Source organism: Callorhinus ursinus, unplaced genomic scaffold (assembly GCF_003265705.2).
Source record: "Callorhinus ursinus isolate GAN/ISIS: 27379988/994484 unplaced genomic scaffold, GSC_fseal_2.0 scaffold13, whole genome shotgun sequence".
Taxonomy (NCBI): domain Eukaryota; kingdom Metazoa; phylum Chordata; class Mammalia; order Carnivora; family Otariidae; genus Callorhinus; species Callorhinus ursinus.
In genome coordinates this window covers 16,405,017-16,417,316 of record NW_027397075.1, presented here as the reverse complement: position 1 = coordinate 16,417,316, position 12,300 = coordinate 16,405,017, and the positions used below count along the sequence as shown (strand labels likewise).

Below are 12,300 nucleotides of genomic sequence, written 5' to 3'. Positions count from 1 at the left end.
AGCTACCGCCAGCGTTCCCCACGGCCAAGGCCAAGCAGCCGCATGCACCTGGTGTCCTTACCTCTCCTGGGTGCTGTGTTGTTCGGAGAACCTCGACGTGGCAGCTCCACAGTGCGGAGCAGATGGGAGCCCCCCTCAGGGCTGCTGTGCGGTATTGATCTTAGCCGATCCATCAGCACGGCTCTGGGCAGGCAAATGCCAGGCTCCCTGCAGCCCAGAGTGAAGCAGAACCCCAGCCTTGTCGCCATTTCCTTCCTTTGGTGGACATGTGTACTGGCCTTCCGTGTTGTTACAACAAAACCAGAGTGGAAACTATAATGTGCTGCGTGATGTTCACTGACTTTCCCTGAGCGAAAAGCAAAGTTCCCGGCATCACCTTGGAAGCACCTGGGACTTGGGCCTGGAGGGGCTCCGTCCGGCTTCCCGGAATCATTACCCAAATGCAGAGCGGCAGGGGCAGCCGGTGCCATGGCAGTTTTCATTACTGGAAGCCCACCAGCCCAGTGACCACAGAGGTGTGGTGATGCTGTGTGGGTCACAAGCAGGGCTGCGCTGCCGGCTCCTGGGGGCCGCTCAGACAACATGCTCAGTGCCTCGGAATGATTGGCACTGGCCCCTTGGAGCTGCCGACTTCCCGCCGCATCGCCACGCTCCCCAGCCTGGCGTAGAGAGAGCAAGGTCGCCACAGAGCTTTCCCCCCCAGAAAAGACTGTCCGACTCGCCTGGGACTCCTGCCGGATGGTGCTGAGCTGCGGTGTTTCTACAGGCTCCCAGCTGAGCCGCAAGCTGCCAGTCAGGTCCATGGACTGCAGTCGGAAAGCATGGGTCTGGGGGAAGCTGCAGACCCAGCGTGGATACCACGGCCACGTCATTCTCACACTGCCGTGAGCCAGCCGCGAGGTGGGGGGATTGTCTTAGTGTCTGATGCAGCCGCGGAGCCTGCGCCCTCAAATCGGGCCACCTGTTAGACCCACCCGGGGCCCTGAGGACCTGGCCGAGCCCAGGACCCAGCCCGGACCGGCCAGACCGCACTTTCCGGTGACACCACGTGCAGCCAGGTTGAGGACCCATTGACATGCGTCACTGAGACATGGTTCAGGTGCAGTGTGAATGGATGGGGGCGGCAGGAGCAGCTGGGTGGGCACACGGCGCTGTTCTACCCCGGGGAGAACGTGGTAGGCCATGGATGTGAGCGTGTCCCCCGAGACGTTCCGTGGCTCCACCAGAATAGAAGTGGATCTTCACGCACTGGTGTTCGTGTACGTGGGCCGGCCAGTCCCTTGGGCTCAGCTGTCTTCAGGGTGTGGCTCCCGGGATCCCTGGGGTCGTCTCTGCTGTGGTCAGCCTGAGGCTCCGCGCGTTTCGTGGCTCAGCCTGGATGTAGCATTTGTCACGTCAGCTAGCATGACCGTGAGGTGGCTCTGAGCCCCGTGGGGTGGCGAGCAGCCCCCCAGCACCAGCGCCACAGGCAGGCGGTCTGGGTGCGAAGACTGAGGGGTGGCCCTTCCCTCCCACAGGACGAGCCCTGAAGCACTGGTCAGCACACCTGGGCTCGCGGCTCAGGGGGTTCCCGAAACAGCGGCGACCGGGGGTGGTGCCCCACACACTTCTGCCCCCACGGTACATTGTGTGTTCGCAAGGCACAGACTCTATGAACTCGTTCTCCTGTTGGCTGGAGAGAGGTCAGCGGCTGAGGCCTGAGGCAAGTGACCAGATGGTCAGGCCAGGTCTCCCCAGCAGGTGGCCTCCCTCAGTCCTCTGTAGGGACTCACCTGTGGCCACCAGCCTGCCCACAGCTCTGTTGCCTCCCCACCCCGTGTCCCCCCATGAGCGCCAGTCTGCCCCCTCGGGGGCTTCCTTCCACCCGCCCTGCCCCCATCTAGTCCTTGTGCTCAGAGCCCTGGTGTCAGGGGCATCTCCATGGGCTCAGCAGACCTCTGACCACTGTCTGCACCCACCCGTCTCCTCCTCAGCTCATTCCTAAATGGCGTCCCTCTGCTGAGGTCCCGGGGACTCCGTGTGGCCAAGTCAGGTGTCGCTCTTCTCCCAGCTTTCTCACTTGTTAGGAGCCACCCTGCTCCCCAAAACGCTCTCCACCCTTGGCTCCGGTGACACGGCCCTCAGCTCGGCCACTCTTGTGCTCTCGGCCGATTCCAGCGTTTGGACTGGGACCCCCCCACCAGGGGAGTTCGCCCCACCCTGTGGTTTTATCTCTGTGCTTCTGAGCCCTGAGTTCCAGGCGAGCTGCAGACGCTCTCCACGGTTGCCCCATCCCAGGTGGAGATCTCCCTTAGCTCAGACGAGCCCATGCAAAGCCAGACCTCGGTGCCATACTTCCTACCGATGAGCAAACCCATCAGGACAACCCGTCCTGGCGAGGAGCTCCACCATCTGTCAGGCACCAATGTCAGAAATCTGGGAGACACCCTCGACTCCAGACTCCAACCCTCACCAGTCCTGTTGGGGGAACAGGCTGAAGTCTGTCCCCTCCTGTGCTCCTCATGGTCACTGCCTCTGTCCTGGGCCAGGCCACCTCCTTCCTCTCCTGGCTCTGGCCTGAGCCACACGACGGCCTCACCGCTGCCATCCCTGCTCCCGGCGGACTGTCTCATGTTAGCGCTGGCCGTTCCTGAGCGGTGTCCGTCCCTGCTCCCCCAGTGTCCAGCACACACAGGCTGGACCCTGGGCTTCCTGCCCGGCAGCCCCTCCACCCCCTCTCTGGACCCGGGGCCACCGTCCCTGCCACTCTCCCTGTCTCCCACTGGCCCTCCGTGTGCCTGGCCCTGTGCACAGGCCGTGACCAGCTCCTTGCCGCTCTGTGGGCATCGTGCGTTCCTTGTGCCCAAGCCTCTCATCTGCCCACACTGAGAGAACCAGCAGTTTGGCTTCTGTTTTCTAACATGTTATAGACTGATAACCGTGTAACATTGGATAAAAATGGATTATAGAAAAAATAAAGTCGAAGACCTAATACGAGCCCCGCTTTAGACGATTAGATACAACAGTATTAAAATTGTATTTCAATAGGTAGAAATGAAAACAGTCTTTGATGTTGCACCAAGGTCACCTTGAAAGTCAGATTGCTACGTCTGGTTCCCCATGTCCTGGACTAGAAGCACACGGTCGGAGTGCCGGCGTTGGCCTGTGGGCCCGCGGGACGTGGTGGCAGCAAGCCGCCTGCAGACGGACCGTCCCTGAACCGCTCTCACCCAGGCACCCCACATCGTCTGCGCCTCCCGCCTGCGCTCTGCCACGGCGCCGTGAAGCCATCTAGGGCCTTGCTGACCGGCGGGCGGCGTCTCCGGCTCTCTGACCGCCCTGGGGGAGGGGCTTCCGGGCCTGGGGCTCTGGGTGTAACCTGGGAGTCAAGAGCTGAGTCTCCAGTGAGGCCCAGGTCGTTTCTGACCTCGACCTCCGTTTGCAGGACTCTAACCTGTAGGGTCAGGGTGGGGTCGGAGACTCAGGTGGGGGAGCTGTGGCGTCAGGGTTCCAGAGAGAAGCCAAGCCAGCGGTGTGCGTGCGTACCTGCGATCATGCTCACATGTGGTATGTGGGCTCACGGTGTACGTACACATCGCCATGCATGGTGTATGCGGATACCGTCAGTGCGTATGTGCCTCACGTGTGCGCGTATTCGGTCCCAGCGTGTGTGTGTACCGTGTGTACATAACCCCAGTGTGTATGTTCATACTGCATGCGTGGGGTGGGGGGGGTCCTGGCTGCATCAGGGCCTGGCGGTGCCCAGCTGGGCTGCTCCCAATCCTCACAGGCACCCGAGGAGTTAGGAATCGTTCCCTCATTACGTGGATGGCGAAGCTAAAACCCGAGAACTCAAACGCGCCGCCCAGCACGCTGGAGCTCATCAGCTCAGAGCGGCGATTTGCACGTAAATCTGGGGATGTCCACAGCCCGTGCCCCTTTGCGCCCCACTGCCTCGGTTTCCCTGCTGGATGGCTCCTCAGTCCAGCCCCGTCATTCTGTAGCACATTGTGGGACCCTGTGCCTTGGGGTTAATGCAGTGATGGGGGCGGTCCTTTGTCTTTGAGGCCAGGGCTGGGGAGTGCCACTGAGACCACGGCTCCCTGGGCCTTGGAAACGTTCTGGTAGTTTTGGATCCTCGTGGCTCTAGGACTTGCTCAGAGTGCCTGCTGGGAGAGAGTCCCACAGCCCCATGTGCCCCTGACCACAGAAAGGGCCTCCCCCGGGCGCGGCGCTACTGGGGCTCTGGGCTGTGGAGGGGGGACCTGGGCAGAGGTCACAGCCAGGCTGGCCTCACCGCAGATGTGGACGCTCCCCACCGGGCCTCTCCCTCTGGGGCTCAGGGCATCGTTCAGCCGGGAAGGCGCTTCCCAGAGCCCCACCAGCTCCCTACCTGCCACACCTCTGCCGGCATCCCCAGACTGGCTGGTGCCTCACCCTCTCCCTCCTCCTCACCGGCCACCTCGCTCACCCACCAGGGACGCTTCAAGCATCCTGGAGGTGGTGCCTCTGACCAGAGCCCCAGTGTGTGGAGCTGGCCATGCACTGGGGATGGGACTCCTTGGGCAGCTCTGGGAAGGCGGCGGCTACCCCTCAGCCTTGAAGTCGGGGCTCTGTTCCTGACCCTGCCTGCTTGCACCTGACGCCACATTCATGGGGCACGCTGGGCCTGCGACCTCAGGCCCCAGCTGCGACCTGCACTGCCCGGCAGGCCGCCTCTCCCAGGTCCCTGATCAGCTGGCTACCCCCGCCCCCCCCCTCCAGTCTAGATGGAGCCTGCAGGCTGGGCAGGCAGGGAAGTCGGGCCCTGGGGCATCCTGGGTGGTATTGGAGTCTCCCTGGGCTCCGGCCCCTGCAGGACACACCTGCCCGGTTCCAGCTTCCACTGGGGACCCAGCAGCAGGGCCGCTGCGTGCTGCCGCCACTCTCCACCAGCACATAAGTGGTCCCTGCGCAGGTGTCCCTCTGGCTCCTGGGGCCTGGCTGTCCCTGGCTGCCCACTTCCATGACGTCAGAACAGCCCCCAGACTCTCCCGTTTCATTGGCCGAGGACACTGAGGTTCACCGGTGAGAAGCAGCTTGTTGGGGGTCGCTCGGCTGGCCTGGCGTTGAGCCAGAGCTCAGACGGGGGACATGAGCTCTGCTTCCCCATCTCGGCAAAGAGTTCACAGGATCTTACTGCCTGTTCTCTGCGGGATTGGAAGAGGGTCTGTAGGGGCCTCTCACCCCCACACCTCCGGACGGCTCTGTGCGCGGGGGCCTATCTGCTAGCGGGCCCCAGGGCCTCCTGCACACGTGGCCTGCGCGTGGGGGCTTCCGCAGGTGTGGACGTGAAGCGGGCTATGTGTTGTCTCCCGGGGACGTTGAAGCAGATTGGCCGTTCTGAGTCCTGAGGAGAAACTGAAAACGTTTTCCTTCCCCTAAAATCGAAGAATAGAAGAGTCAGAAAAACCATAAATCGTGGAGGGTAGAATAGGCTTCCATCGTACAGGGAAGAACATCAGACTGGGAGAGGCTACGTGACCTGTGGGAGGTCACACATGCACGGGGGCCAAACCGAGCCCCGGATCTAGGCTCCTTCCGCGCGATGCCTGCTCCCCCATCAGCAGCCCATCCGGGGTCCACACGCAGCCGGCAGGATTGGGTCGAGCCCCCGCAAGGCACATGGGGATCAGGATGGGGACACCCAGGGGTGTGGACAGCCCCAGATGGCTGCCCTAGCACACAAACAGGCTGGGGCCGGCAGGCCCCGTAGTAAGGGCTTCATCCATGAACACCCTAATGTTACCGACCTTGTGGTCGGGCAGAGAACGGCGCGCACCATTAACACAGTTGCTTAACGCTGTTCGTGAAACGGGCATGCTCTCTACCGCGTGAGACCAACCTCTGCTTCACCAGGTGGTCAACAGTGCTGGGCGGCGGCCGCGGGGGCTTGGCATGTTTAGCGGGTTCCTGGGTGACCCCGCGGAAACAGGTCGCGGGTCTGGTGGTGCACGTGCAGATGCCCCTTCCCGCCGGACCTGTGTCCTGATGGGCCCGACGGCTGGCACGCAGTGCTGACGGAGCTCTTCTCCCCGCCGCCTCAGTGTGCCCGCTGCCTCCAACCGTGAGTCACGGCGATTTCGTCTGCCACCCGTGGCCTTGCGAGCGCTACAACCATGGGACCGTGGTGGAGTTTTACTGCGACCCCGGCTACAGCCTCACCAGTGATTACAAGTACATCACCTGCCAGTACGGGGAGTGGTTTCCCTCCTACCAAGTCTACTGCATCAAGTCAGGTGAGCGCTCATGGCCCGGGCCATGCCACACACAGTGGCCGCCGGCCGTGTCCCCCCCACCACGCGAGGGTCAGGGACGCGGCGCAGAGACTCATCTTTGTGAGTCCCCATCCCTGGGGCAGGAGGGGCCGCTCTGTCTGCCCCCATCCTTTCCCTCCCACAGGCAGGGACCTCCGCCCACGCGTGTGGCCCAAACCGAGCCGTTCTCTTGTGTGTGAGGACACGTGTCAGAACCCAGAGGGTGTCATTATGCAGAACACCTGCCCTCACGTGTAGGAAGGCCCAGTCCACTTGGAAATGTTGGTGCCTCTCAGTTCATAACAAGTGACTAGCAGACCAGCCTTACCGCTGACCTAAGGAGCCCGGGTGGTGAGCACGGGGCACAGACCAGGGCACCAGCACCCAGCCACCCACCGTTTCCCACTCACCCCGGCCTTTCCTGCCAGAGCACTGACGATCACTGAACACGTAGCCCCTGACCCCCATATGTGGGGGGAGCACCTGGTGACCCGGGGGCAGCACCTGGTGACACGGGGCCTCTGGAGGCCGATGAATGGCAACGGGAGCCAGAGCAGGATGCCTGTGGAGGCGGCAGCAGCAAGGGAGGACAGCGGGGGGCAGACAGGGTGGCCTGGGCCCCAGGGATAAGAACTGCTCCAGAAGGCTCACTGTCGGCTGCCCCTCCTGCAGGTGTGCTGACAGCCAGAGGTAGTGGGGAGGCTCGCCCCTCTACTCCTCTGTCCCTCTCTCTGCTCAGCCCACAAGCCCAGGACCCCCTCCCCCCCCCCTGCCGCCCCCTGGCCCAGGTGCACTGCAAACACAGCTTTCCCGGGGAGACGGACCCCTATTCGGGCCTCCAGCAGGAGTGCTCCCAGCTGGGCACCGGGCTCTCAGCCCGGTGGGGAGTGGCCCCTGTGGGTGCCTTGCAGGGGCCATGCTGCAGGCAGAGTGCAGGGGGTGGGGTCCAGATGCGGGGAGCCCCCAGATGCACGTGATAAGCGTGCTGTTTCCCAGATCACCCACAAACGGACACAGGGCCGTCCCAGTCTGAAAGCCTCATGCACCACTCTGCTCTCTTCCCGGCAGAGCAAACGTGGCCCAGTAGCCACGAGACCCTCCTGACCACGTGGAAGATCGTGGCGTTCACGGCAACCAGCGTGTTGCTGGTTCTGGTGCTCGTCATCCTGGCCAGGATGTTCCAGACCAAGTTCAAGGCCCACTTTCCCCCCAGGTGAGTGCCGGGGTCCAGCACCTATGAAGGTGGGTGGTGAGAGCAGAGGGTCAAGGGTCAGGCTCCTGTGGGGCGCGGTGGGGTGTCTGCGGTCAGAGCGCGGGCTGGACAGGGCTCCCCGCCCTCTCCTCCACCTCCACGTGAGCCCCGAGTGCTGTGGGGCATGGAGAAGGGGCGTGCAGAGTCAGGGTTGCTGCCACGCAGGACCCCCAGGACCCCTTTCCCATCACGCGCACGTGGCCCACGGCCCACAGGGAGGGTAAGAAATTCACGGAATTAGATGCGGCAAAGGTGTGTGATGCAACAGAGGTTCAAGAACGGCATGCCTGGAAATCTCCAGAAGGAGACAGGGTTCTGGAGAAGGCGTGGGGTAGGGGACAGGACCCGCTCGCCCTCCCCTGCCCGTGCGCAGAGAGGCTCAGGCCGATGCCTCCGTCCTCCCCTCCGTCATCACGGAAGAGGAGCTTGTCCGGAAGCAGGCCAGCTCCTCAGCAACAACAGAGCCATCACCGCGGCTGCTGGCCGGCCACGTTCCCAGGAGGAGGTGTTGCTGGGAGAGCTGGGCGACGAGGGTGCGGCCATCCGAGGCGGAGGACAGGGCGCTGGCCAGCCTCCCCAACACCAGCCGCCTTCAGCCACCTTGCTTCACGGAGTCTTGAGCGTTCTCGGGCCCCTGTGCTGGCCTCCCCTCAGGGGTCTTATGCTTCCAGAAAAGGCATTTGTCTGCCCATGGGGACAGCGCCACCCCCAGAGCTGTGCGTGCCCCCTCACAAAGGGGGTGCTGATGGTGGAGGAGGAGGCTTCTGGAAAATCCTGAGTCCCTCACAGTCCCGGCCGGGTGAGGAGGGAGGGACGGCACCTGCCCGTCTACCGGCCCAGCCTGCGAAGTGCCACAGCCAAGCCTCTGCCGAGATGGCGGAAGCTTCTGTCCTGCGGTCTCTGTCCTCAACAGCACAGCTTAGTAATCAGGGCCTGTGTTCCATAGTGAGCAATTACAGTGTCTGAAGAAGGCCCAGGGGTCACACAGGGGGGCTCGCCCACACGTCGTGGTTTATGGCACATGGGGGTGCTTGGAAAAGCTGCTCAGCTGTCCAGATAGAAGACCGCGTTGTTTGGGGCAAGCCCAGGATAGACTCTTCCTCGGGCTGCATGGGTGTGGACGCTGGAGAACTACTTGATGAGCACACATGGGGGCTGAGCGCTGTGGGGGGTGCCGTGGACAGGGCGAGGCCCAGGAGGAAGGGGGCTGGCTTGTCCAGGGCACCCGAACGAAAGCGAGCAGCCTCTTGAAGGTTCGCGGCGAGCTCGCCCTTCATGCCCGCCCTGCCTCCCGGGGAGTGGGCCTTGCTCCTCGCTCTCTCGAATGTGCCCCAAACATCTGCAGACTCGGGCTGGGTGCTGCCCTCCCCCAACACCGCGTCCCGACATGGCATTTCCTTGGGCTTTGGAGCCCTGCCGCCACCATGAGGGTCTGCCCGCTGGCTGGGCTGTCTTCTCTCCGCTCGCGGCCACTGGGGCCCCGTGGGGGCCAGGAGCAGAGAGGTGGTCAGACAGGGCCTACGGGGTGACGGGGCATGCAGGGGCGAGGCCAGCAGCCGGCGCCGCGTCGGGGACCCCCGCACACAGACCACGGCCCCTCCCGGTGGCCCCCGTGGCTCAGGTTCAGGCGGCTGCTGGGCTGGGGGGTGGAGCGGGGGCCACATAACGGGTCAGGTGGTGAGAGACGGCTTGGAGCTTTCCTTTCTTCCTGTTTTCTACCTTGACTAAAACTCCGTGAACAAAGTGGCGTAAGCAGCAGGAGGGTCCCCCTTCCCTGGTGGCACGTGGGGTCCTGGGTTCAGGTCGGTCTGCGTTGTCTTCCATTCCCAGCAGGCTCCGCGAGGGGCCCTGCAGGGGCCCGGTGGACAGAGGCCAGAGACGGGGAGGAGGAAGCCCGAGGGGGGCGCGGGGGCCCAAGACAGAGGAGGACACTGCGGGTGGAGTGCCATGGGCCACAGGAAGCCCAGGAAGGAGGCTGGTCCTCCCGCAGGAGCTCCACGCAGGCTCCTCAGCCATCAGGGACACAGGGTCACTGGTGGCCTCGGTCCACAGGGACCTGCTGTCTGATCTGTGGGCGCTGCTTTCCTTTGCACAGGGGGCCTCCGCGGAGCTCCTGCAGTGACCCGGACTTTGTGGTGGTGGACGGCGTGCCTGTCATGCTTCCATCCTACGACGAGGCTGTGAGCGGAGGCGTGAGGGCATCAGGCCCCGGGTACCTGGCCTCTGTGGGCCAGGGCTGTCCCTTGCCCGTGGACGACCAGAGCCCCCCAGCATACCCCGGCTCAGGGGACACGGACACAGGCCCGGGGGACTCAGAACCCTGTGATGGCAGCTCAGGCTCTTCTGAGCTGCTCCAGAGTCTGTATTCGCCCTCCATGTGCCCGGGGGGCACACGCCCCGACAGCGCTGACACGGGGGCCGGCATGGCGGGAGAGGCGGCATCCACCAGCCCGGGCATCGACATCGCAGACGGTGAGTGTTTGCCCCACGCCTGGCCTCTTCTGCAGCCTGAACCACCGCTTGTCGCTCTCCCTGAGTGTGAGGCCTCGAACGAGGCCGTCAGGTCCCCCTCGATGAGCCCGTAGCTGAGACTTCAGGAGGCACACGCCGGCTGCAGAGGCCTGTGCTTGGTTTTGTAACATCCATGGGAACCAGGATGGTTCCTTCCCCGTCCCTGCTTTAGACGGGGCTCAGAGACAGGGTCACCGTGCACATGATCAGGCAACGGGTGCACACGGTATAGGGCGGCCCTGGAGAAGCCATGTGCACGCAGGGCGCTCCTAGCAGGCATGAAGTAACAGGCATGCATGCCTGGCGATCGCAGCTCACGGTAGAGAGACCAGGGTGTCTCCCCGGGGAGGCTCACAGTGCCCCGTGCACACAGGAGCGCCAGTCCCAGTGGTGGCCACAGCTGCCCAGAGCCCAGTCTCCTTCCCACGTGCCCGCTTGCCTCCCTGTCCCTGAATCCCATCTTTCGTCTGGCTTGACTCCTAAAGGCACGGGGTTAAAGTCTTAACGTTTTATTTTTCATGAGCTGGTGGAAGGTTCTTCAGCAAAGAGGGCATACGGAGGAGTGGTTTCTGTGATTATTAACGGATATGTGGAACTTAACAGTTTCTTCTGACACCGGGAATTACAGACATTTTAATAGAGCTTTTAACCGCTGGGCCTTGCGGCAAACTAGTAACTGTCTCCCCTTTCACAGAGATCCCGCTAATGGAAGAAGATCCGTGACCAGCAAAGCCACGAAGATTATCCTGCCCCTGCGGGGACGGGAACCGTGCACCTCAGAGGGAAGCCCCAGAGGGACCGGGCGTGGGGGCGTGGGGGGTTTCTAGCTTACCTACATGGGGACCATGACTCGCATCATCCATCCCGGGCTCGACGCTGTGGCGGGCACTCGTGGGGAGCAGGGACGAGGGGGCCTGGGCGGTCCCGATGAAGGGGTCCGGTGCGTCGCTGCTGCAGAGCAGGGCAGCTCCACACACGTCCCGCTGAGCCCCCCACCCCACGGCTTGTGCTGCGGGCACTGCCTGCCACCTCTGCAAGCATGTCCCCCACCGATTTGCCCCGCGTTGGCTCCACGCGATGCGGCCGCCGCATGTCCTTGATCCGGACATGGTACTCGATTTGAGAGAGAGGAAAGGAAGGACACAGACAGACTCTGCTTCCTGGAAGTTCGTCCACAAGTGCAGTTGATGAGCTCTGAGCCATCCTTTGGACAAACACCGTGGTTTTCTGTCTCACGGGCTGGTGCGCAGATCGTGCTCTGGGTAAGTCTCGTGTCTCATGACTTTGCGGATGGTCGGATGTGCTCAGACATGTCTCCTGGCGGACAGTTACAAGGTAACGTTCTGTTTGGCGTTTTAAGGTGTCCCTTGACCATGTGTCTCAAGAGTTGCGAGTCCCCTCTCATCACCCGTTACGATGTTGCCCCCGCTCCCAGAATGCAGCCATATGTTTATTTTCCAAAACAGAAATTGTTTCTGTCAACGTGCTCTTCCTCTGAATAAACTATGAGGCTGGACTTTTTTCTTTCTGTTTCATCTGCCGAGCGCACAGGCCGGCCTGCTGGCCAGACGGCTCTCCGGCTCTCCCCTCTGGCCGCTCCTGCCGCGAGGGCATCCCCGGGCCCACCAAGTGCTCTTCCTAAGAAAATGATTGACAAAAACGTTCCCCAAGTCCTAAAATGTCTCCTCAGATACATGCTGATCTGTGGATTTGATTTCTTTCCTCCTCTGGGCTTTAGGCAAATATAAACAAAACTCTGATCCATAAAATTGCTACATTGATGGAGCGCGGGAGCTGAGAGCTTGGTCAAATCCTGTTTTTTAATTTTAAAAATTAAAAACAACATGGCAGTTTGAAGCGTGGCTTTAATAGTGGAGTTGGGTGGGCAGAGGAGGGGCGGTGACCCCTGTGACCGGGGGCTGACGGCGGTGTCTGCGAGGTGCCCACCGAGCTGGCCCGGGCCCGAGAGCAAGGGGCGCGTGAGGAGCAGTGTTTAGTCACGAGAACTTTGGCACAACTTTGCCTCACAAGCCACACACAAGGAGCTGGTTTTCACGAGTGTTTGTGCTTAAATGCCACCCAGTCCATCAGGAGGCAGAGGGCATAGGCGGCAGGGGGGTCTGGGGTCTGCCGTAGGCTGCCGCCTCTAGGCAGTTGCCCCAGGACCAGGCCTGCGCCGGCCTCCCTCCCGGCCCCTGAGTGCACGGCAGGTCTTCCTGGAAGTGGGCAGGTGGGAAGTGGGCGTTCCTGGCCCCACCTCCT

General features: G+C 62.5%; 1 protein-coding gene across 2 annotated transcripts in view; it reads left to right on the top strand.

Moving 5' to 3' along the window:
- SUSD4 (sushi domain containing 4) overlaps window positions 1–11,554 on the top strand; it is a 77,442-nt gene extending 65,888 nt beyond the window's left edge. For both annotated transcript variants that reach the window (XM_073899829.1, XM_025877996.2), the window contains 4 exons: window positions 6,066–6,257; window positions 7,344–7,488; window positions 9,623–9,999; window positions 10,733–11,554. In XM_073899829.1, the coding sequence (XP_073755930.1) occupies window positions 6,066–6,257; window positions 7,344–7,488; window positions 9,623–9,999; window positions 10,733–10,761 (743 nt within the window). In that variant the 3' untranslated portion in view covers window positions 10,762–11,554. The remainder of the gene's footprint in view (window positions 1–6,065; window positions 6,258–7,343; window positions 7,489–9,622; window positions 10,000–10,732) is intronic.
- The last annotated feature ends 746 nt before the right edge of the window (window positions 11,555–12,300 follow it).